Here is a 27,202-nt window from a genome sequence, read left to right as displayed (position 1 = left end):
CAAAATGCACATGTCATGAGTATCTCATTGTCCCTCTGGAGGAGAAATTTACTATTGACTTAGGTAGACATTTTTCTGCTATGAGCCCATTAAAACAAGTCAGCCTTTCTGAATTCTCTAAACAGTTCTCTGCTATTTGAGTTATAAGAACATTTTACTGTCATTGGTGTTCTATTTTCTACTCATTATGGCAATGTTCTACAATCACAAGGTTGCTATAGAAATGAAAGTAAACAAAGATTTGGAAAGATACATGTTTCAGGGGCTTGTTCTGCCTCTCTTCCTGAATATGTGGGTCACATTGTTCTTTGAATATACTTTCTTCCTTGGTTATACAGTTGGTCTTCACCTAAGGACATAAAGTTGAAAATTTCGTGATCTGATTTGTATACAATTTTTCCAAAGTCTTCTTAAATTATTTTCAAGTCCTTTAAGAATAAATACGTCTAAAAAAAAGAAAAAATTCAAAAATAATTAAAGAAAAAAAGGAAGGGAGAGAAGAAGGGGGAGAGAAGGGAGGGAGGATGGAAGGAAGAGATGAGTAATAAGGTCGGTATAAGTTAAGAGTTTAAAGTCTGCTGTGCAATTAGCATCTCCATAAGTGCCCACTGTAACCATAAAGAAAAATGTATTCTCTTTGGGTAGCTGCAGGCAGTTTGGAAGGGGTGCAAGAAGGACTGAGTGGTTCCAGGGCAATATCCTGGAGATCTTAGTCCTTCCTGTTTGGGCTCAGCACTGGTTACCTGTGACTCAGTCCATTGTTATCTGGTTAGTAGCAGAGCTCTCATTCCTTTCCAGCCCTAGCTCTTTACAAATGTGGAAGAATTGATTTAGCAATACTTATGAAACTAAAGACATAAGACCATCTGTAAGTTACTGGACCCACATTTGGAATCATAATACAATACTTTTTTGAAAACCACCGTTACAAAATTAGTCACATTTCTGGCATATTAAAATACATGTATTTATATACTTTCATATAATAATGATTTGGAAGGGACATATATAAGCATATATACATTTCATTCTGTATTTCAAAGCAAAAGAGTGTTCATTTCAATAAAATCTTAATATTAACTCTTACACGACTTCTAAAAAGTCTAAACAAAGCATTTCTCAGAGTTTCCTAATTCTGGTTTGTTAATTTTTCTAGACCAAATTTCAAAGTAGAGTTCACCAAAAACAAATCTGTTAATTCTGTTACCACTGTGTTTGTGCATGGTAATTATATAGGATTCACTTTATCCATTTTGATAGACTAGTAAGCTTATCATTTTGCTCAGCTTGCTATGCTTTAGGGTTTTGCCTAGAAAGCAACATCATTCCATATTCAGAGGAACACCAAATATAAATAATATAAATATAATATGACACTCACGGACAGCGTCCTAAAAGTCAGGAAGAGTTACTGTTGAGAAAGTTTTTTTTTTTCCCAGCTCTCAGTTCACAGACACATTGAGTAATATCTGTGAATTAGTCAGAATTGTTACTGGCCGTATGACACATCTTAGGCAAGGAAATTCCCTTAGTCCCTTCAAGTATTCATTCTTTTTTAGTAACAGAGTTCTGAAATTAGCAATGGCATTTTAATGTACTAAAGCCAAATGAACTTACTAAATGTCATATTTAAAACTCTAATTAAAAGAATGAACTTTATGGACTAGGAATATATGTGTATGTGTAGATATAGATATAGATACTATATATATACAGATATATATATATATATATATATATATATATATATATATATATATATATATATATCTTTTTAGCTAGAATATATATTCCTAGTTGGGATATATTCTGTGGTGTTATGATATATGCACACATACATATGTTTAAATGTAGTAATACAGTGAGATCTTAAATCTATTGTTATGCCAACTTTTAAAGTGTACTGTTTGTACAGTTTCCTTCATCAACGATTCATCCTTTTAAAAATACAGAATATTATAATTAGCATCTTAATGTAGCAAAATAATAATATAAACTCACTAAATGTCATATTTAGAGCTCTAATCTCTTTCTATGATTATTCTGCTGTAGTAATATAGCTCATAAATACTTTGTTCTTGGAGTGAAATGATTTGCTCTTGACTCTGGAGTCCACCGTCATGAAAGGAAAGACATACTTCAGAATTAACCTGAAAGGATAAGGTCAAATCAGTGAGTATGTAACAAAGATTTTGATCAGAAATGCTGTTGAGCTTCAGACAATGTTTTGTTTTTTGTTTTCCACCAGTTGTATTGAGATGTAATGGATATATAATATTGTATAAGTTTAAGGTGGACATCATGGTTTGATATAAGCATATATTGCAAAATGATTACCATGGTAAGATTAGTTAATAGTTAAGATCAATCACCTTGCAGAGTTACAATTTTTTTGTCCTTATATTGAGAACTTCTAAGATTTACTGTCTTAGCAAATTTCAAATATACAATATTGTTCACTATAGTCATCATGTTGTACAGTAGATCCCCAGAACTTTTTTGTCTTATAACTGGAAGCTTGTACCTTTTGAATACCTTCACCTAATTCCCCCACCTCCAACCCAAACAATGGTTTTTAAGATCAAATGCAAGAAAAAGAGCATAAAAAGGGGAAATAAATGCCCCCCTTTGATGTAGGAGCTCTGAAACATAATTAAAAAAATCATATTTTGTGAGAACTGCATATGACTTTAGAGACCATCTAGATGAATCTCCCCACCACCCGTTTTATAGTTGAGGAAACGAAGAGCTGAGAAACGACCACATATTAAGGTCACACAGTTAGGAGCAGAGCCAAGATAGAAACCAGATGTCTTGAGTTGAAGTCCATTGATCTTTCTACAGTTGTACAGTGAGGCCAGAGCATTCAATTTTGAGATGGCACCCAGTGAAAAGCGTGCAGAATTTAGTCCCCTGTTTTGAAGGCTTTTGAGAAACCCCACTTCCCCCCTCATTTATACAGTGTTTTAATGCTCATCAAAGTAAGATGGTTAGAAGAAGAATGTCTTCTGCACTGGCAGACTTCCTATTGTAATGCTTGATTTCCACAAATACAAAAGGAGTAGACCCTGAGAAACATGCCTAAATCAACGAACAAATAGATCAAGACCAGAGGCAATTCATATTGAGCAGAAGTATGGAGACAAAAAAAAAGGTATGTAGATAGAGGAGAGGAAAATAGAAAACACAGCATATAAAGAAACAGAAGCCACCTCATTTACATGTATATGCCACATGTTCTGGAGCTGTGAGGACTGTTTAACTCCATTTTTTTCTTTTTTTCTCAGTATAAGTCTAGGTTTAAAATGAATTAGATGAATATTACATATTCTTGTAACAATCAGCCCTATTCTGTTTTTATACTTGGAGAATTTTATCATCACCTGACCAAGAAAAAAAGTAGGATTATCTGACAATGGCACTCAAACCAAAAGCTCATATACAATGAAGTGACAATGGAAATGTGAGTGACCTTTTACTAAAAGAGGCATTTAAAATATATTTGTGAAATGTGCATAGGCTGAAGAAGAGGGAGGAACCAAGAAAACCTGAGCTGAAAACATGAAAAACCAGAGAGGTTATCGTTCGGCATTCTGTTCAACAACTGTTTATTGCGTATTCACCATGTGGGAGACACACTTCTAGGTCCCTGGGATACATCTGTGAACAAATAGGCCAGCAGTTTCTTCCCTTGGAGAGCTTGCATCTATCTAGTGGGGAGAATTGGACAATAAAATAAACAACGAACATAATAAATAAGTGATCATGTGTGACCTTGAAAGGTAGTAAGTAAGTGTTATGGGGGGAAAAAGAATAAAAGAGGAGTGACAGAGGTGGGGGTACTTCTGGGAAGGGATTTCAGGGAAAGGTCTTACTGAGATTATAATAAGAGCAAAGAGCTGAGTGTGGCAAGGGAGTTAGAACGAGCACTCCAGGCAGAGGGGATAGCCAGTGTAAAATACCGATGACCAGAGTGCATCTGGCATATTTATGAATTGAGTCCTGGCCGTAAGAGAGTGGTAAGGGATGGGACCAGGGAGATGCATTACACAGACACTTGTGGGTCATTTAAAAAATCTTTGCTTTTACCTTGAGAAAAATGATGGGGACCTGATTAAACATACCCACCTAGCTGTTGTGTTGAGAATATAGTGCAGAAGAGGGGAAGTAAAAGAGGTATGAGGGGTACCTCTGAGGAAGCTGTGGCTGTAATCCAGGTAAGAAATGTTGGCACAGGCCAGGGTGATGACAAAGGAGGTGTTGAGACATGGCAAGTTTCTGGATATAGTTTAAATGTGTAGAGAACAGGATTTCCTGATGGATTGGACATGGGTGTGGGACAGAAGGAGAGAAAGAGGGAGCTGTTAAAGATGGAAAATTGAGGCAATAAAGAACAAGGAGGAGGTTGAAGGAGAAAAGACGTGTGTGTGTGTGTGTGTGTGTGTGTGTGTGTGTGTGTGTGTATTGGGTGTGAGGGTGTGTTGGGTGTGTGAGTATATGTGGCGTGAAGGTTGAGGAGGAAGAGCAGGCCTCAGGTCCAACTGGAGTTGCTGATGGAGAACCAGTTATATTTGTCTCTTTGAGTTCCCAGTGCTGGCCATCTTCCACAGATGCGCAGGGTATATCCCGCCCTTTGGTGCTTCCTGGGAGGGCACTGGGACCGTGGTGCATGAGGCCCTGGGGACATCCTGGAGCTCCAGCCGCCACAGCCGCTCCCGGAACCTGTTTGGCAGCGGCCATTTAATGTGCTGCCTTCACAGCGCATCCAAGCATGAACTGTCATGAAAACCTTTTCCTGGAAGCTTCCTTCTCCGCACTTCATGCACAGACATAGGCAGATGGGTGAAAAAGTGTGTGTGTTGTTATGTGCACTTGGGTTTCTGCTAGAGAAATCTAAAAAGAACAGAAGTCCTTGTACCATTTGAAAATGTGTAATTTTATCATCTGATGCTTTAAAGCAATGACCTGCAATTAAAGTATAAAGAAAACTGGAGGCTTGGCTTTTCGCCTATAATCCATATTTGCCTGATTATAACATGCCATTATATATTATACAGGGGATCAGAATCTGCTGTATCAGAGGTCAAAAAGACCTCCTAATTCTAAAGGGACATGTTTAAATACATAGCTTAATTGATGAGGACAGAAATGATACATGTCAGATCATCCTACTGCCCTACTCAAAACTTCCAGCTTCTCTTCTTATTCAGAATAAAATCCGAAGGCCTTTCAATGGCCTAACAGACTGGCTTTATACCACCTTTCTGGCCTCATTCCCAAACATCTTTCCTTTACTCACTTTGTGTCAGCCACAATGGTCTCCTTGTGCTGCCTCGAATACATGCAAGACCCTCCCACATCAGGTCCTGTGCAGTTACTGTTCCCACAGGCAGGTGCCCTTCCCCAGAATTCACTTGCTTTACCCCCTCACTTCATCCAGTCAGTGTTCTGTTCCACTGTCATCACCTCAGAGTAGCCTGCTCTGTGTACCCATGTCTAAATGGGTACCACTTCCCATGACCCGGTTTATTTTTCACCTTAATCCTTACTACATACTTGCCTGTTTATGTATACAACGTCTTTCTTCTCTATGGGAATATTAACTCAATGAAGGCAAGAGATCAAGGACTTAGTTTGCTATTAACGCTGGTCACATCAGCGTCTGCCATATCATATCACATGTGGCTGGTAGAGATCTGTTGAGTGAAGAAAGTGAATAGGATGACCTTTGTGAAGCATTTATACTACAGTTTGTTCTCCAGTTCTTGAAACACTTGCCACCACTATCCCCAACCCCTGGCTTCCTCAACACCTGGCTCTCCCGGTTCTGTTTCAAACACCCAGGGCTTGGCATCTACAGGCCCTCTCTGCTATTGCCGCCGCATGTGCTCCAGTCATGTCAAACTCATCACCAGTCTCCGGGCCCTAAGAGCGTCATGCCTTTGCCTTTGCCAGCCATCTGCCTGAACAGCCCTCTCTGTGTTTTCTTCCTGGCAACCTCTCACACCAGTGTCCAAGGTCACTTTTTCATGTTCCCGCTTCTGGTGGGTTTTCTCCGTACTGTCTTCTCCCTCGTGGCTGCCCACTCCCCTCTGGCTCTTGGTGCATTGTTAGTGCCTGAATTTGTATCATGCTGTGCTTCAAAGACACGTTTTCCACCTGTGTTTCCTTCTAAGTTATGGACTCCTTGCAAACAGAGCTACCACATATTCATATCTTTGAATTCTGGCATAATCCCAGTGCCTCTCACATGTTAAGGGCTCTAAATAACTGATGTCTGAATGAAAACAGAAATGTTACTGTGTAACTCCATGGGTTATAATGCTGTGAAATGCTTTAAAATGTGAGTCAAAGGCTGAGGAACCCAGCCCTTTGTTTTCCTTAGCATCAGAGCAGTGCTCCCCTGCACTGAGCATGACATAAGTGGGAACGGCCTGTTCACTCGGCACACATGCAGGTGCACCATGGGAAATCACCAGTGTGAGTCAGCTAGAGCACAGCACGTGACTCAGTCTCAGTGCAACCAATTCTTCAGCCATCGACTAGAGATGAAATCCATTCAGAGATCGGATTCTAATTGAGGAGGTTCAGAATCACATTTGTTAGAGAGAAATCTAGAATGGGATTCTTTTCTCCTTATTCCATCTAGTGTCTGGTCACATGACCTATATCTCCTTTCATTACTACTAGTAGTAGTGTTTTTGCCTCCTTTTATTTTAAAAGCTCAATGTGCTTTTTCCAGCATGAGTCTCACCTGGGGAGAGGACCTGCAGGGAATAGGAAGAGGATAACTCTTCTAGAAGAGAATCTCCAGTGGTCAGGTGAAGACGAAAAGGCATACATGCCATTATTATTGCTTCAATCATTTGTCTTCTAGCAAATAAATACATTTACAAATCATCTTGCTATGCTATCTCCACTACTTTGGTCCTATGCCTCTCTATCTCTTTGGCTTCCTTCCTTGCTTTGCAGAAGTACGTTCTCAACTAATGATTCGGAAAGGGTGCTTTGGAATTAAATTTCTGAGTTCTTAAATGTCTTAAAAGTATTTTTATTTAAGTAACATACTTGAATACTAGTATGTAATGGCTGGTATGTAATTAAAGTTTAAAAATAATTTTCCCTCACCATGTAAAGACGTTCAGTGTTGCTGACCAGGGCTATGATGTCAACCTCATTTTCCGTCTCCTTTTAGTATGCCTTTTTTCTTTTTTCTTTTATTAGTTTCAGGTGTACAAAGCAATGTAATAGACGTTTACACCCCTCACAAAGTGATAACTCCCCTCCCCCAATCTACCACCCTGCTGATATCATATATAGCTATTACAATTCCATTGACTCTATTCCCTATGCTGTACTCCACATCCTGTGACTATGTTTATGTTTATGTTTATATTTATATTTATATATACACATATATATGTATATATATTTATAGTTGACATTCAATATTATTCAGCTTCAGCTTCAGGTGTATAGCACAGTGGTCAGATATTTACACCGTCCATGAATTGGTCTCCCTTATAAGACAAGTGCCCATCTGACCCCCTACAAAATCTTTACAACATTATTGATTATATTCTCCAAACTGTATTTCATATCCCTGTGGCTATACTGTGGCTACAAATTTATACTTTCTAATACTTTTACCTTCCCCACCCCCTCTCCTCTAGCAAAGGCAAATACCATATGATCTCACTTACATGTGGAATCTAAAGAACAGAATAAACGAACAAACAAAACAGAAATAGACTCAGAGATATAGAGCCTTTTTCTCTTTTTGAAGGATCTCTGGGGATTTGAAATATCATGAGAATAATGCTAAGTGTGTGTATGTTTTTATACATAGACCTTTACACTGGTTGGACTAATCAAATCTATAGACTTGAATCATTTTTCAGTTCCTAAAAATTATCTTCTGTTATTAGTTGAAAAATTTCCCCCTTTCTCAGCAATCTCAGTACCCAGTTATTCAAATATAGGACTTCTGCATTGATCCTTTATGTCCCATATTTTCCCACTTATATATTTTATCTCTTTGCTTCCTTTTATGAAGGACTACTTCCATTTTATTTCTTCAGTCTATTATTTTATGCAATTGTAATTTTTATATTTAAGTGTTTCCCTTGTTCTTTGTTCTTTTTCATAACAGCATGTCTGTGTTTTAAAAATGAAATATTTTCTTGAAGTTCTTTGAGATTACTCTTTCTGTTGCCTGAAGTATCTCTGTTTTGTCCAGAGAGCTGTTTAAATTTATTTTTATTTTGATCTTTTCTTTTTCTTCATCCTACTGGGTCTCCTTGTAATGCTAGGAAATTCCTGCTTTGCCATTCCTGTTTATGAAAGTAATAACTGGTGTTGATTTTCCCTGTGTTTGTGTAAATGGGTCAGTCAGGAGCTCTGTGTCAGCGAGTGTGGGATAGAGTGTGTGGACCCCAAATCCCACTTTGGGGTGAGCATTCCAGAAGATGGCTCATGTTCTCTGAATCTCCCTAGATGACAAAATAAGGAAGACTGTATTTGGGGGCAACAATACCCACAGTAGAAGCCTTGGCTTTCTCCAGACACATCCTTTTCTTACGAGATAGTTATCTGAATGCTCTGCCCGGCATTGTACACTGGTTCCTGGCATGAAGGAAAGGTAAATAACGTGCTGGGATGTAGTCTTTGCCTTCTTAACCAAGTAACATTTTTTTTAATTTCTGTGGTCCCATCAGAGCATTTCCAGGTAGTAGCTTTCTTTTTGGTTTCATTTTTTCAGTATGTACCCGGTCAATTTCCCTCTTAAACAATTTTCCCTCCTGCAAATTTATTTTTTTTAAAAAAAATCACTGCTTGTTGACAACTCTCTGATCCTCTTTTATTGTTCTACATTTATTTTTCTTTTATATTCTGATAACTTGATAACATTTTATTTTGGAATACTATTAGATTTACAGAAAACTTGTAAGAACAGCACAGAGTTCCTATATGCCCTACACCCAGCTTCCCCTAATGTTAAAAACTTAACCATAGCACAGTTATCAAAATTAAGAAATTAATATTTGTTTAATATTGTTAGCTAAACTACGGATTTTATGTGGGACTGCAGTTTCCCACTAATGCCTTTTCCTGTTCCAGGATCTCATCTAGAATCTCACACTGTATGTAGCTGTCATATCCACTCAGTCTCCTCCAACCTGTAGTAATTCCTTAGTCTTTCCTGGACATGACTTTCAAAGTGTAGGGGTCAGTTATTTTATCAACTGTCCCTCAATTTAGGTTCGTCTGGTGTTTCCTCATCAGATTTGAGATTATATATTTTTAGCAAGAATACTGTAGAACTGATCTCCATTTCGCAGTGTATCATTACCAGCGAGTATGGCTATTGATATGTATTATCGCTAGAGATGTTAACCTGATCACTTCATTAAGGTGGTACCTGCAGGTGTCTTCATTGTAATATTTCCATTTTTTCCTTTATAATATCTTAGAGAAAATACTTGAGGATTATGTAAATGTCATGTTTGTTGTCAAACGTTTGACCACTAATTTCAGCATCCCTCCATGGCTCTTGCCTGCATAAGTTATATCTGTCTTGTTCAAATGGTGATTTTTCAATTTCCTCCCATTCTTCTATCATTATTAGCTGAAATTTTTTGTAAGACAGCGCTATTTCTTCTTTTGTCTGTTTATTCTGTTACTTTCTATTCTCTGCGTGGACTCATGGATACTTATTTGGCTCTTCGGATTATAATCTTGTACTGTCAGTATTTATTTTGTTCCTCAAATTGTTCTAGCTTTGGGCATTGGGAACTCTTTCATATTGGGTTCCTATTCCCTACTGACATGTCCCCATCCCTTTTTGAGCATTTCATTGTTTTCTGTCACCACAAGATGTTCCAGAAATACCTTGTATTTTCCCTGATGTAGTCCTGGAATCGACCACTTCTCAAGGATTCCTGGATCTTCTTATTAGAGATTGATTTTAGAAAATAAGATCTGGACACTAATTGTGCTCTTTGGTATTGAGCTGTCATTGCTTTTAGGAAATACATACTAACCTATGCATACGCACATCTAAAGTTGTTTCTGTGTCTGTTTACCTGATCTATATTTAAGACTATGAGTTCATAGTTATATTCCTATACTTTCCTTTCAGTGGGATATTAGGAAAGATGAGGGGCAAGCACATGTTTTGTTTGCTGTCTTTAGCCAGAAAACCCAATTCTTCAAATAAAATTTAAATGAATGCCTTTGATGATTTCTTCTATTTAAGAAAAATTCCATTGTTTAATACTCTCAAATGTGTTTTTCATTTTTTCAGACAAAATAGATTTTTTGAATAAAAATCAATCTAGACTGACATCATTACAACAGTGCAAACACTTTCATGTACATTGCTAAAATAATCGCCATCCTAAGGAGATCTGTGGAGTCTTAGTTTCATCGGTTTATCAGAGTACTGAGCACGAGAGTTTGTCAACAATAGGAAAATAAATGAGATTCAGTTCAAAATTTAGCACATCTTTAAGTCAAAACAGTGTTTGCAGCATAGTAGGCACTCAGTGTATATTTGCTGAAATGAATGAATGAACCTTACCAATATCACCACTGCTAAACATTGGTTGCCGTATTCTTCCGTACACAACATATATTGTAGCATAGCATCATACAACTCTTATAACCAGGCATCACTAATTTATTGAACAAATAAATACCATTCAGACAGTTGTAACCATGTATATCTTTAGGTGAAAGGAGTTTATCAAGTGATATGTATTTTTTTCCAATTTTCCATCTTTTTTCTAATTTTTTGGAGTGCATTCAAATGCAGTGATACCTCGGTTTTTGAACGTCTCCGTTGATGAACATTTCGGTTTACAGACGCCATAAATTTTGTGGATCTATGGTATCATTAGATAGTAAAATTCATACTAAGTTTGCAGTTTTAGGGGTTGATTTTAAAGGTCTGGACTGGGTTAATCCATTTTGCATTACTTTCTATGGGGAAACCGTGCCTCAGTTTTCGAACGTTTCAGAAATCGAACGATCTTCCGGAACGGATTATGTTCAAAAACCGAGGTACCACTGTGTATAGAATTAGCCCTGCAAGATGGAAGATTTTGGAAGCCTTTGTGAAACCCATATATTTTTGGATTCAGGAATGACCTACATAGCAAATGTGGTATTTGCTTCAAACATAAACTAATGCAATCTGTATATCTGGAGATAACGTGGCATAAGCAGATATATTTCCCCTGTAAGTGCTTAAGATGTCTTTATTAAGACAATAATTTCATTGGAATGAAAACCAGCTCCATTCCATATCGAATTTCCAATTGCAGACCAAATTTCTAGTATTTTGTTAGAAAGTTAGAGTACATTTTTTAAATGTTGTCCAAAATGGACATTTATAGTACTGTTTTCATGGGAGGAATGGTTTGTGTCTCATTCTCTTTCTTAGTTGATACCTTCATTTTAATGAATTATATCATCTATTACCTGCCTGTGAAAATATTAGTAGGAGATACTAACCCAAATTGTTTTTTGACATTTTGAATGCCTGAAACTATTATTCTGTTCTCCGTTTTTATTTGCACTTTAGATGGATATTAGATTCTAAATTTTTGTTTTAATTTCCTTTAGACTTATTTCGTATGTTGATCTCCTAAATGGGTCCTTTAACTTTCTGATCTATTCCTGACATTTTTCCATGTCTCTGTTTTGTGTTGTACTTTCTGAGAGAATCTGTCAACTTTATCTTCTAAAGAGTCTATAATAATGTTGCTTGCTGTTTCTTCTTTATTTTAATAACACCCTCTTTTCATTTCATAGATGTGTAGTCTTCCCTTGGTACATGTTGGGGATTGGTTCCAAGACCACTGTAGATACAAAAATCCATGGACGCTCAAGTCCCTTATATAAAATGTCATAGTATTTGCATATAACCTATGTATATCATCCCGTATACTTTGAATCATGTCTAGATTATTTATAATACCTAATACAATGTAAATGCAATGTAAATAGTTGTTATACTGTATTCTTTGTGGAATAATGACAAGGAAAAAATTCTGTACATGTTCAGTACCATATAACCATTGTAGGCCTAACTACACAGTATATGGCAGCAATAACATAACATTTAAAAAAAATATTTTCAATCTGTTGAATCCACAGATACAGAATCTGTAGATACAGAGGACCAAGTATATTATTTTACATCTTTGAGCATAATCCTAATTTTTATAATTATAGTCTCTTCACTGCCTTTTCTCAGGTTTTCTGAGTTCCCTTTCTTTTATTTGTTTGTATGTTGGTTTTGTTGTCTTTCACACTAGAAGCTTTCTTCAAACAGTCCATCATGTTTGAGAAACAGGCACTGAAAAGATAAGTGGGAGACCTGTATGCCAGAGTGTGGCTTTTTGACTGGTGCATTTACTATAGGAAGACTGAGGGGAAAACTTGACCGTTGGTCTGGGTGATTCACAAGTGTCTTTCTCTCTAGGTATTTGGTTTTAGTCAGTTTGTTTCTCCAGAAAGAGAGAGAAATGTCAGCTTGCTTTCTGTGGCATTGTCTCTGTAGACACTGACTTGTATGTTTTAGCTATCCCCTCTGTAGATAATGTCTGTTTTTCATTAAAATTATATTGGCAATCCTTATCTCCTATCTTTGTCCTTCAAAAATATACACACATATATTTACTATCCATAGGTAAGGAGAAGCCTTTATAGAGATAGTGAGCTGTACCTTGGAGGATGTTTACCCTTTCATCAGTCTTCTGAGCATAGATTGATTGGGGAGAAAAAGAGAGAGGGAGAAACCTTCCACAAAGAGGGAAAAGAAATGGAAAATTGATTACCATGATTGGATATACAACCTTGTTCAACCATCTGCCTACATATTTTTTCTAAGGGAATGCATAGGATTAATCAAACTAAATAGATAGAGTATCTTGATAAACCTCTCTGATTCTTTTGAGACAACTTATTCCGGTATCTAGTATCCCAACATCATACATCACATGGCTATTTCACTCATATGAAAAGTAGTTAATTGATAATATGTGACACTTTAATGAAATTTGTAATGTAGGGGTTGGTATTATTAGAAAGGAAAAGAATTGTCAAGACTGCTCCTGATAATGTAGCTGTATTAGAAGATTTTTAATTTTATTGAAAAACAAAATAATGAAATTGTACATTGGAAACAAAATCAGGTTTTCATTTAGTTTCACTGACGGGCCAATTCAGATGTAAGTGGCTTTCCAATTGTTGGAAGGACTTCCTTGGAAATCACTTTCATGTACATTTATGAGTTTGAAGGATACAACTTTCATACTTTTATGACAGTAGTAGAGTTATGAAAAACATTTCCTTTATTTATGTCTCTCTTTAGGTAAGTTTCCAATGAGTAGTTTTTATTTTGTCACATCAACTTGTTGTTTACATGCAAAAAAATTTTAACTATAAAACTAATATTGTGGGAAATTTTCAAATATAAAACAATTTTAAAAACTCAATTGTGTCACACTACTCAAGAATAACTATTTTAATATTTGGTTTAATTCTTTCTTCCAAGCATACAATAGAGACCTTACTACTTTTTAAATTTCCTGTATTGTGTAGTTTTGCTATTTCATTCAATTGTCTTTGAAAATTTGAATTTTAATGATGGCACACTGGTCTTGAAGCCTACATTCAACAAACATGTTAATTTTATAAAGCCCAGTAGCATCTGTGAGTCACTCTCTCTCAAATCCAGCCTGGAGGAGAAAGGGATTAGGGAGGCCTGAGAAGGCTGAAGAGGTAAGTGCTGAAGTGTCTGAGTGGGGCCAGCAGGGGTTGCTGTCATGGATGAGACTGCCACATTCCTGGTGGCGCTGACCTTGGACTCACTTAACATTATAGTCTGGAGTCTATTAAAAGAAATTCATGTTTTTCCTTTGTAAGAATCACCCCCTACCACAACAAATATTTAAAAATGTGTGTGTGTTTTTTATGTTGGAAAAGCAACTTTTTCCCAAAAGAAATTTCTGGTTCAAATTTACACCAAGTTCTCACTAACTAGAGCAAGCAGGGTTTTCACTAAAGCTTCAATTTTCCTCTGTAAAACATTAGTCACTCCCTTGGAAGAAGCAGTTTTTTTATAGGCAGTGGGATAAAACAGCCACAGATGTGCATGTAAAATGATGGGCTTAAGAATGTACCTGCAAAGCATTTTTCTTTTCTAATTTGGAGAGAGGAAAAAAAACAAAAGAAAGAAAAAAAGCCTGAATTGGGACGCTAAAATAATAGTGATTCAGTATTAAGGAAATGATAAGTTTTTGATCCATATAAATAGTGTTTTCTTTTCCCCTTCTCTTTATTCTTGAGAAGTTCTTGAGGTTGTGCCAAGTGGTTTTCCCTGCACAATTTTTAATGGTATTTGCCGTTCCCCTGTGTAACCGGTTGCCTTTTTTACTGTGCAGGACTGTGGTGACGCCTGTGGCCCAAGAGTTTGATCCAGACGTGGTCCTAGTTTCCGCTGGATTTGACGCGTTAGAAGGCCATGCCCCTCCTCTGGGGGGATACAAAGTGACAGCAAACTGTAAGTACACCCTTCAGGGCTTTCTGAAATGCTATGACAATAATGACATCTTTTAGGTCTTTAAAATAGCACCTTTCACTTGGGTCTAGTCAACTTAGGTGAGACTTTTGAAAATGATTCGGATGGTGTTTCCTGCTCTGTCAGATTCAGCTCGTCGTAGAAATTGGCCTTTAAGTAAAACGAAGTTCATTTGTCCCCTTTGGTGGACTCGTTGGGACATTTCAGAACCTTTATGTTTTTCAGCACTCCCGTTTTGCTCTTTAAAGGCAGACGTGATAGGGCTTCTATTTAAAATACGTTGAATGACGTTGAAAGGTCATGAGTCTAGAAAAGCTACTGGGCTTTTTACAAGGAGAATACAAGTCACTGGTTTTATTCCGTGATACATGCAGTAAAAATAGCTGTTTTCCAGTCATGCTATGCTCTTTGATTTGAATGCAAAGTGGGGTTCACCATGTGCATAGGCTCTGTACGTACCTCTGGACTACGCTTGGGATTTTCCGTTGTGTTGCAAAGATTAACTTCTCGGCTCTGTTCCTTAGCAACTAGACACCAAATGAACAAATGGATTTTGTGTTATATTGCATTTGAATGATGTGACCTAATGCAATCTCATGGAAAGAGGCTTTCTTTAAGAAGAATTTCCGCATTCTCTGAGTTTGAAAACTAGGCATCTGTATATCCACACATACAACTGTTTGTTGGCGCTCTGGATAGCTATAAAAAGAAGAAGGAAAAAAAATTGCACAAAGAATAAGATGCACTATTGTGTGTTTTAGTGGGTGGGAGGGAGAGGATTTGAAAACAAACAAATCAAAAACAACCCAAATAGTTTTAAACAACATGAATTTGGATCAAGTGTGTTTTATTAATTTGAAAAGAACCAAAGAACCAGCATCATGCCAACCTTTGTTTTTATTTGGCATCTCATGTAAGAGAGTTTTCTGCACTCTAATTGTTCCAGTAACATTGTTAGGTAGTAGCTATTTTTAACATCTCTTATTTACCCAGGGTTCTTAGTGTCTTGTTGTCTATTGAAAACATATTGGAAGAAACAACTCCACAAACACAGACAAAACATAATAATTCACAATTTTGGTAAAATTGAACAGAAAGGTGTTTGGTCATATCAAATATCTTTCTGACCCTTTTTCTTTCTTCATAGAATGCCATTCAAATGGAAGTCAGTCTTTCCACTAGCGATAAACCTCATTTGAGTCAACACTGGTGAATAGTTTAGTCTAAATAAAGAAAGGGAAAAAAAACTGCTTGCAAATTGAGGTAAACCCAAACAGTAGAAGATACATGGAACAAAGATGGAAATCTAGAAAAGGTGTACCTTGCTATGAAATCCAAGTATCTCCCTCAGGGAGGAAGCATTTCTATATTTGGATCTTTCTCCCTGCCAAGGGGACAACAAGTCCACTTCTCAGAATTAGCTGGAAGGAATTAATCTTCGTGTTTACTTGTTTGTTTGTTCATTTTTTTGCCAAGTCAAGTTCAAATGGCAAATGTCTTGGAAGGTAGAATAGCAAGTAATAGCAGCATGGTTTCTTTTGGTCGTAGACATGAGAAACGTGGTTTCTACCTCTTGTTAGCTTTAGTAGTATGCACCAAGACCTTTATTATGTTGTGTTTATCCATTTTGGGGATATTCTTCATTGTTTTCTATGCCAGGATAAGTTTGTCTATAATCTTTCCACCCTCCTACCCCTCCTTATCTATTTCTTCCCTTGTATGTCTTTTCTACTAGGTGATTTGTTTACCAAGAAAAACAGACAGATATAAAATTTAAGTGATTTAATAACTGGCCTTTCCTTGAGTACTTGCAGTTAATAAGGCAAAGATATACAATGATGAGAGGAAATCTTAGAACCCAAAGAGATTGTAGTAGAGGCTATCTAAAACAGTTCACATATTTTACAGATGAGAGAACTAATTTATTTTACCATCTGAACTCATTGGGGTTAAAACCAAAGTGCTTATCCTGAATTTGTAGTTAGATAAAATTGCGTAAGACTTTTACTGGATTTTTTCCACTAAAGAGAAAAACGTTTCATAAAATGCATGAGAATAGAGAACTTGGATGCATAGTAAAGAGGCCATTTTGGTGTCTAAGACCCTTAATTTTACAAGCACAATCTGTGACAGACACTGACTAATCCCATGATAGTTAAATGAAAAACAACAGAGCCTCACATCAGGGCAACTGTATAAATCAACTCATGCAGACCTGAGTTTTCTAGGTACATTTTCTAGAGATGCTGCCACATTAACTGGGTAGTGGTTAGGATTACTGGATAGCTGTATAGTTATTCCCCAAATCGCTCACCCGTGGGTCTCTTTGTTCTCTTTCTAACCACCTGGCAGATGCATTTATATTGCTTTGGTCTGAAATTTCTGGGCAGACAATTAATATGGATCCTTCTCTGTCCCCTGCCAAAAGTCATCCTGCATTTGAGGGGAGTCCCGAAATGAGGCTAGCAATGGGCTGAAACCTAACGTAGAAAGGAGGTGGAAATTACAGACACAAATTCCTCTCCTAATGTTTTCCCATTCTGGCAAAACTCACCCCTACCCCAAGTAGAATTTTCAAAGATTGTAGAGAGTGGTTTTGAGGATTACCATCATGTCAGAGATGCTAAAATTTTGTTGTCTTAGCACATTGAATGAATCTTAAAATAATTTTGTTTGATACTTCAGAAAAGAAAGGGTAAAGTCAAAACAACTAGTGGTTTCATTTGTTTTTAAATATCTAATTAGCTACCTGATTTTTTTTTTTTTTGAAGAATTCGTTGACACAGTGACAAAAGTCTCAGTACAAATATAGAGGTATTTCAAAAGGAGGGAACAGGAGTTTTACCTGGGGGAGAGACCGCACCTGAAGGCAATGCCTTTGAAATTCTCACACAATATGAAGTAAATGAGAAGGGCTGGAAAGTGAAGGCTTGACCAGTGTTTAGTTGTGCAAACTTTAGAGAAGACTTATTTATTCATCAAGAACTATTTATTGCCACAATAAACAAGACAGGGGCTGTCTCCCAGGAGCCTAAAATCTGGGGAGGAAAACTGTCATACAAACAGAATTCCACTTACAAAGTGACAAGCACAGTAGAAGAAGTACACACAGGGTGGTACGGACATGGTAACTGGGTCCTGGGCCAGTGAAAGCCCCTATAGGTGGAGTCTGTGACGGACATAATAAATACACACACACACACACACACACACACACACACACACACACACACAAAGGTGATTTAAAATTAAAGTTGATTCTTGGCTAGTACTATTTTTTTTCTTTCTTCTCTCATTTCTTTACATATTAATTGTTCTTTGCTGTGAGACTACAACAAAAATATTCAGATTTGTTTGTGATAAATTTTTAAATAAATTATTTAAATTATTTAAAATCTGTTCTGTTCTTTCAATTAGCCACCAGGATTTAGGCCCAAACTGAAAGGAATAAATATCTTTATATCCTGCCCTAAACCCTACCTCAAACTTTACCTTGAAGTTATCAGTTTATCTTTTAAAATACTCTCATTTAGATCTAATTGCCTTCAGGTTACAGTTTTGCAAGATTGGTGTGACAACTAAGTGCCATGCTCAAACAATAAAATTGAATAAAATCAATCCACCATTTTGCAGCACCCCCAGCCTTTACAGTGTCGTCATCAAAAATAATAAAGGTTCTTTAGTTCAAATTCACCTTACAACAAAAAATACTTTTTTCTTCAACACATTTATATATTATCTACTTTCATTGGCTTCAGGCAGTGAATTCATATGTGTAAATTGCTTTTAGCACGTGCATTAAAATTTTCCTTTTCTTTGAAAAATTTCAAAAGTTATTGTAAGGTGGTAGCCACGTCTGATAAAAATAAGTATATTCCTTTAATAAACATGGAGTAGTTTTACTTGAGATAGAAACCATTTCGCTCAGCAAACGCACAAGTGATATTTTGACAAGTAAAGGATGGCTAATAGTTGGGTGAAATATCAAATAACATTATCTTAGAATCTTACTGTCTTCTCCTTAATTACCATCTTATCCTTTATCCTTTTTAGTGATCGTCTCCTTCCTTCTTTCCCCCTGTGACTGTGTCTGGCAGGGAAAGAGCACTGTTGTGGGGGCAGATACCTGTATAAAGGAATTCATACTTAGCTGTGAGTTATTCCTAGGGAAGTACAAACATTCCTTGATTAGTCAGTCCTCCAAAAATAAGTTTCTAAGAAGTTAAGTGCTAAACCAGTCAATAAATAAGTGCCAAGAAATAAACTTTGTTAAACCAATGAGGCTATGTTGGTCTACACCATTCCCCGTGTGTATATGAGGGTGTGCTGCTCAAAATATCCTCTGCGTACACGTTTTATTTGTACACAGAGTTGAAGAGAGACTGAGCCAGCACTAAATGCATTTTGGTGAAGTCTACTCCTATTTTTCTTGTTCTTCCCTCATGGATGATTCTACCGCTGCCGCTACCTTAAAATGTCCACAACTGTCCAGTGTCTCTGATTTTTTCTCCATTTTCAAAACCTATAACAAACTTGATCACATTCACTTGCGTGTTTCATTTATTACCTGATGATACTTTTTTTAAAAGTATTGCAGCTAAAGTGATAGTTCTGTTCGGCAGTTGCGTCTTTTATTATTAATTTGTAATAGTGGAATCAATGCACTGCTTTCTCATAATAGAATTTCAGGCCACAGTAAATAGGTGTGGAGAAAAGGAGTATCTGGAAGACACCTACTAAATGCCACTTCCTGAAGGATCAACCTTAAACTTGAACTGCTTCAGTTCTTATAGATTAGGGTGGAAATTGGGAAACTCATGCAGGATTGATTATTCGAAGTGTGCACCATGCAGCTGCCATCAGATTAACCTCTCTTAGCATACTTCTGTGTTGTGTCCTCAGAAGTTGGACCGGTCTAATTAACAGGTTTTTGTTTTTTCTTTCATTGGTAAAGCTAAAATGAACTCTTTTAAGTAAGTCAGATGCTTTCTTCCAATATATTTGATGCTACATGAATTATGATTTCATGATTTTTAGTTATTGCTTTCCCCATCACTGCCACTTCTTTCCAGGTCTTAGACCACATATTCATAGCTCCTTTAATATTTTAATGAACACAAACCTGTGTTTCTGACAATGGTCACTTGTTCAATATTTCCCTTTAATATAAATAGTATTGAAAAGAATGTACATATTAAATGGGAGCAGTCATGGTTACCTTGTAACCCTGGGCCTTGGGCAAAAGCATTGAGTCCCAACTATTGACACCTACTAGAATCTAGATGGTGAGATAACTCATTTCATCCCTGCTCAGAAAAGCAGGATAGTGGTAGAGTGAATCCTTTAAATAATCACCTGGAAATAAGCATATAAAAAAATTAAAGGAAAGTACAGAAGAGTTTTGGTGTCAGAGATCTATGTTTAAATCTCAACTTTGTTTCTCACTAATTTTGTAATCAAGTTAGTTTCTTAATCAGCAAAAAGAATTGGGAGAGTAGAGGGATAATAATTATACCTACAGCATAAGGAAAAAATGATTTAGAATTATGAGTTAGTAGTTTTGAAGTTTGTTGTTGATATCATTTCAACATCGAAACAGTCAACAAAAGTCTGGGCATTTATATGGTGTATTTGAACACAAAATATATAACACATGGTTGCAACTTGTTGGAAGATATTTTTAGACACTTATTTGAACAAAATGGAAGGAAATGTCTAGAAGTCGTAGGATGCTATGCAGAATTCTAGTAGTTAGTGTATATCCATTCAATTAAAAATCAGGTTGGTAAGTGAAATGCCTACATCTTACATTTCCATATCCATTTGCATTCCATCATTGTAATAAGTCTCAGAGCAATTGGAATAAATGACAATGCTTTTAAAAGAAAATAAAGCATTCTTACTTTGTAATGAGGATACCTGAGGCCCTATCTGCCTAAAAGCTGTGCAGTTTACCTTGGTATATTGATGTGCGCTTGTACTTGTCATTATTAATATGCTGATGCAGAGTAAGTTATCCAGTGATGCTTTTAGCAGTTGAACCATCTGAAGCACAGTTAAGAATCAGGAAACAAACAGAAAAACTTCTGAAATGCAAAAATAGATGTAGGAAGTGCGTTTATAAATGTATAGACCCAGCTTCTTGCCCAAATGAGGTTATATTTAATTCTTTATATATAACTAGCGTAGTTGATTACCTTGTTAATTTTCCAACTTGCAGCAGATTTAAGAAGCAGTTTGGAAGTGGAGGTAGATGAATAAATGCTGGGCATATTTCTATCTCAGAAGTTCTTCAATTTGGGTTCACAGACATCCCAGGAGTACATGGATAGAATTCATGGGGCTCATGAGCTTGAATGGAAAAAGTTACATTATTATTTTTAGTAATGTTGCTCCCTTATTAGGTGTATTCATTTAGGCATGTATTTCCTCTCATTATAAATGAAGGCAACAAACCATAGTAATATGAGTAAAACAGGTGACCTTGTCACCAATGGAAATGATAGCTATTTTCGTATCATTTTACTTTAGATATTTCCTATGATCATTTACTCTCTTCATTACTTTGAAATGATGGTGTGTACCAGACCTGCTGCTCAGTTAGTTATTTGATGCATTAATACAGAATTACATGTGTTATCCCATGGCTTTCCCCTGTATTTTGGTAGCTCTTTTCAATATAGTAATTTCCTGTGTTATCTGTGTACTTTATGCATTTAAAGCATTCTGAGAAGAGGTGCTTAGGCTTCACTTCAAGCATACACATATATGTGTGCACGCGCACGCGCACACACACACACACACACACTCAGTCTTTACTTTGAGATAGAGTTTTTTCGTCTGTGTCTATTTGCTAATTTGCTTCTCACATTTTGCCTGGCATAGTCATTCTGTTATATGTTGTTGATCTTTGAAGCAAACACTAAAAAAACAAAAACTGAATCTTCAGTTTTTCCAAAGATTTCTTATCTGTAAAACAAACTTCAGATATGTCTTACAGTGCAAGCTGATCTTCATGTCTTATCACTGGAAGTCACACAGACATTGTAAACAATTGCTAAGCTTTCGCATCAAGGATTTGTTTATTGATATGTCGTCCTTTTAGAGAGAATAAACTAGTGCAATCTGGGAATTCAGAAATTTTGTTTAAAACCATGCACCCATTAAATGTTTAAAAAATTTTTGGATGATTTAAAATATGAAGAACAATACAAAGAAGTATATAACAAACTTCATTATTTCCACCATTTAGAATTGACAACAGTTAAATATTTGTATTATATTTGCTCCAAGCCTTCTGTTTATAAAAGGAATAAAAACTGCAGATGAATGTGGATTCCCCTTTAATCACTGCCCCTAAGTCCTATTCCTCTTCCCCTCTTAGTTTGTGTTTTTTTCCAGTACATACACACACACACCCCACAACATTATTCCAGTGAGTGTGGTTTTAAATTTACCATATAGAGCAAAAGGTATTAAATTATTCTGTACCTATAGTTTATGGAACTTGCTTGTTTTGCTTTTAATATCTTTGTTTTGATATATACTCACAAACATTTACATGTTCTTTTAATTTCTATATATTAGCCCATTACAGATCTATACTATTATATATATAATATACATATATATATACATATATATATATATTTTTTAATCTTTTTTAAGTTAAATTTTTTAGGGTGACAATGGTTAGTAAAATTACATTGGTTTCAGGCGTACATTTCTGTATTACATCATCTATATATCACATTGTGTGTTCACCACCCAGAATCAGTTCTTCTTCTACCACCATATATTTGACCTTCTTTACCCTCTTCTAACTCCTCCCCTTACCCTTTGGTATCCACTAGATTGTTGTCTGTGTGTATGAGTTTTTGATTGTTTGTATTTGTTCTGTCCTCCTATTAATGTACTTTTCAGTTGTTTCCAGGTTTTCACTATTATAATCAATATTGAAGTGAACATCTTTTCATAAGTTTGTCTTGCCTGGTATTACCTTACATTGACTATCGTAGTCAGGTTAGACTTCTGTTTCTTTTTCAGTGATATAGCGCTTAAAAACATGGAGGGAGGCTGCTAAAGAAGGAAAGAATGCCTTCTACCTTCCTTAACGATTCCTCACACCACAGTCCATATCCCTTGTCTCTCACAAACACGTCCACCCACGCAACTAATCTTTCCTCTTCTCTTTACCATTTTATACTTCATATATCACACCCCTTCCTTTCTAGTTCAAATTGGCAAAGGATTTTGTTGTGTACTAATATTCTTCAAGTCTAATCCAAACTTTAAGGGAAAAATGAGATAGAAGGCATGTGACAGATAAAAAATTATTTTAAGGTGTTTTCGAGCACTATTTGCAAATTAAAGTGAAATTGAAAAAAATGATTTTCTACTCAAAGCCAATTTGATTGGCTGTCCTGTCAGTGACCCTGAGAACACTAAAGCCCTGAAGATGAAAGCACAGGCTGGTCATCTATTAGACAAGTCACAAGCCTGGCATGGGCCCTTAGAGTGACCACAGGAATGCCACTCAACCTCTTGAAGATTGTTTTCTTGACTGGGAAGGGAACATTAATTTCATCCTGACAGAGTTGTTGTAATTGATGATATAATAATAATACCTGCTGGCAATCATTGAGTGTTTACTTTGTGCTAGGCATTATACTCAGTACTTTTCAGCATCAACTCATTTTGTTTTTATGATTAAATGAGATAATACATACAAAGCACCCTTTTTCTGTATGTTTTTATTATTATTTTCTTGGATAGCCTTATTACCCTAAAATCACTAAAGAGGAGTTAGCAGTCATTTACAATTCCCAAATTTTAAAAAGTGATAGAAAAATTAAATGACTTGATCAAAAATCACAGAGCTGAACAGTAACAAAACCACAACTTGTTCTCACGTCTTTTAACTTCCAGCTTAACAGAGTTTCCATTTGGCTCAACAGGTTATTACAAATATCCCAAATAAACAAGTAGAATTTTTTGTTACTGTAGAAGTGTATCCTGAATTGTGAAAATGCAGAAAATAAGGAAATTTCCCCAACAATGCATTTCTCATCTGAATAAAATTCTCTAAGTCAAAAACAGTAAGCAGAGCTTTTCAAATATATGGGCACTTACCCGTTTGCAGATCCCATTTGCTATTTTCATGGAACATTCTGCAGAAGAACCAGACAGATACTGAGTCTTTTGCTCAAAATTCACACACACCAGTCTCTTTGTTGCTCTCATCATCAGGTGCGCAGCCCCCTGCAAAGACGAGAAAGTGGATTTGCAGGACATTTATATTCATAAATGACTTATGAAACATAGTTTCCTTATGTAAGAGCCAACATAAAGAGGCAACACAGCTAATTAAGAAAGAAGAGTGTCAGTATATAAAAAAAAAATCAAAGCTTAGATTTGAGAGTGAGTTTTATTTTGAAATGATAGCCAAGATTTATTCAATGCGTGCTCCATGTTTTACTGTTCCCCTGCCTTCATTTTCTTGCTCAATTGCCTGTTTCCTTACACCACATGACAACTCAGATACCAAATTGTAGAAGAATATTTTCCATCTGCCGTGCTTAGTTACTGATGTCATGAAAGAATCCCTAGGCTAGGATGACTACTACTTAACTTTGAAGAGCAAAATTACTATAACTGGACCATAACTGGGGCCAGATCAGCATTGCTTTTGAACAGAAAACACATAAGCAGAGTTTGCCTTGAGGGACGATGCCAGCTGCAACTGTACAGTAAAATGTGTCCTGCATTTCATTGATATTAAGATGTACTTTTCCATATTTTAACAAGTCTGAATTGGGATGCCTCTTACATTTCATGGCATTTCATTGTTCGATTAGCAGTGTTCTTTTTATTTTCATAGTGGTATATTTTTTAAAAATGGTCACAATTATTTTGATGACATCTTAGATTCAGTAAAATATAGCATTTTACTTTTGGAAATACTGTTTTAAAAATCCCAAAGGCCATAACTACAGAGATAGCTTAGATATGCATTTTACATTTCCTCTCCAGGCTTCCAATGATTTGATAGAATACCAAGAAAGTAAAAATTAAAATAACAATATAAAACAGACAAAAGAAAACACTATCAAGGGGAAATTTTAAAATAGTGGATTCTCTTAATGTAACTTTGCTTTTAGTTCAGCCAAAAATTATCCTTACTTGGCCTGAAATATCCATCACCATAGGTTCTGACCCTTTATTGTGATGGATCCCTCTAGCTAACATAATTGATTTCCAATTCACATTACCAATCAAATCAATACAAAGAAGAAATGGTGAAATAATTTAACCGGTAGCGTAAGCATATGGGCCGCAGCTCTATGACTGAGATTCATCTACTAGCATATGTGTGACTGATGAAGTTATCAAGGAAATTCTGGAGAATGAGTGTGTACTTGCCACTTCCAGGAAGTTTTCCTACTGTCATGGCTGGAGAATCATTAGGGTCTGATACAGTGGTTTCCAAACAGGCATCAGCCTTACCTAAAGTCTTGTTAGGCTTACTGGGCCATGCTCCCAGAATTTCTGACTCCTTAGATCTGGAGTGGGGCCTGTCATTTCCATTTCCAAGTTCCCAGGTGATGCTATACTCCCTGTTTAGGGACCAAACTTTGAGAACAACTGGGCTAGTTTCAGAGAAAAAATACACAGGATTTGAAGTGAGTTGATCTGCAGTTGGGGTCTAATTGGTTGTTAACTCACTTTTCTGTGTCTTAATGTTCTTCTTAAAAAGAAATAATATAAATATATCTTTTTTGGCTAAATAGAGGGCTATTGTGAGAATCAAACGCAGTAATGGGCTTGAAAAACATTTTTCAATATGTGAAACTCTAGATACAATAAGCTGTCAATGATATTTTACCCATTAAAGTGAGGGATGCTATTGCTTTCATACTCATAAACTGGGCTCAGAATTCACATGTCAAAATACTTTTGCAATCTTATATGACAAACATGCTAAAATATTTGGTTATTTTGAAATGTTTAGCATATTGAAATAAAGATATTTTTAAACATCTGAAATATTTTTGTTGCGATGTAGTTGAGGTATATAACATATTAGTTTCAGATGTACAACCTAACGATTCAATATTTGTATATATTGTGAACTGATTACCACAGTAAGTAGTTATCAGGCTTCACCATACGTAGTTACAAATGGTATTTCTTATAATGAGAACTTTTAAGATCAACTCTCTCAGCAACTTTCAAACGTGCAATACAGTATTATTAACTATAGTCACCATAGTGTACACTACATGCCCAGGACTTATGTTATAACTGGAAGTTTGTACCTTTGAACACCTTTACCCATTTCACCTACACCTACCCTTGCCTCTAGCAACCACTAATCTGTTCCCTGTGTCTGTGAGGTCGTTTTTGTTGCTGTTTTTATAGGGAGATGGTTTGAATCTCACATATCTCTTCCCCTCCCTCCCTCCTTCTCAACAGAACCTCCTGGTTTGCCCCAGATGATGCTGGGGTTCATGGTCAAAGATAAGTTACCAGGAATTGCAGTGATTGTCTTACCACCAGGTGTTATGATTCCAGGGAGTTATAGATAATTCGCTTTTTTTTTTTTACCAATATTTCTCAGTTAGTTCCAGACTAAGAGTCACCTCCAAGAACTTTCTGTTCTCTCTTCAGCCAAGTAACCTTACTGTCACTTGATAGAGTACATTGAACTGTACCGGATCCCTCGGTAGAAAGAACTCTGTAGAAATGAGCTTTCTCTTGATCTCAGAATGTGAGGCATTTTCAGTCAAACAATCTGAAAAGTGACAAGACACAGATCTATAATTTTCTTCCGATTTTTTTTTGAAATGTAGTACTTATCGTAGCGAAATTTCCTCATCCCATGTCCCACCTCATCCTGTCACCGAGTGTCAATACCAGCCTGTTGCATAAGAAATTGTATGGATCTAACCAGACTGTAAACTCTATTTATCTCCTCCTATCATTTCTTCAAATTTTTAGTGTGGAATTTTTCAATCTAAATGAGACACCTGCATAAAAGAATATTTATTTTAATGAAGGAAGTGAAACAAATGCCTAGGGTTATGAAAGTGCAGTTTGTAAATCTCTGCTTTGATTACTGCATATTTTTCTAATGTCCACAATTTTTGCAGGAATGACTTATGTGTAGTCATATATAACAACGTCATCTATAGATAGGATCTTTATTCCCTGCTGTTTTCCTCTTTTCTCTGACTTGGTAGAATTTGTCTGTAAATTGGGGAAACTACGTATTTCAGAAATTGTTTTACCAAATAACTGTCTATAGCAGATCACCCCTATGCTTAATATTCTCTTCTTGAAACTACAATACGATTGTCCTTACCACACACGACGTCTCTCCTCTCTCCACTTCACCCTTATCCTCCTTGGTCCTCCCCTTTGTTCATTATTCTATTGCCTTGCAAATCTGTCTACAGGCCATACCCCCGTCTGGGTCTTCGCACAGGATATTCCTTCTGTCTGGCACTCTCTGCCCGACAGAAGGAATATCCTTCTGTTCTCCGACAGTGTTCTCCGGCTGTCATCTCAGCCTAGAGATCACCTTCCCAAAGAGAGCTTCCTTGACCACTG

At 36.3% G+C, this 27,202-nt stretch overlaps 1 protein-coding gene across 1 annotated transcript in view; it reads left to right on the top strand.

Annotated features, from left to right (window-relative positions):
- The window catches only part of LOC148758334 (histone deacetylase 9-like), a 178,204-nt gene that overhangs the window by 29,411 nt on the left and 121,591 nt on the right, over positions 1 to 27,202 (top strand). Inside the window, exon 4 of the mRNA XM_088797712.1 lies at positions 14,454 to 14,572. Coding sequence (XP_088653838.1) covers positions 14,454 to 14,572 — 119 coding nt within the window. The remainder of the gene's footprint in view (positions 1 to 14,453; positions 14,573 to 27,202) is intronic.

Source organism: Rhinolophus sinicus, chromosome 4 (genome assembly GCF_057876585.1).
Source record: "Rhinolophus sinicus isolate RSI-liver-muscle chromosome 4, RSI-T2T, whole genome shotgun sequence".
Taxonomy (NCBI): Eukaryota; Metazoa; Chordata; class Mammalia; order Chiroptera; family Rhinolophidae; genus Rhinolophus; species Rhinolophus sinicus.
This window is presented reverse-complemented; position numbering and strand designations above follow the sequence as displayed.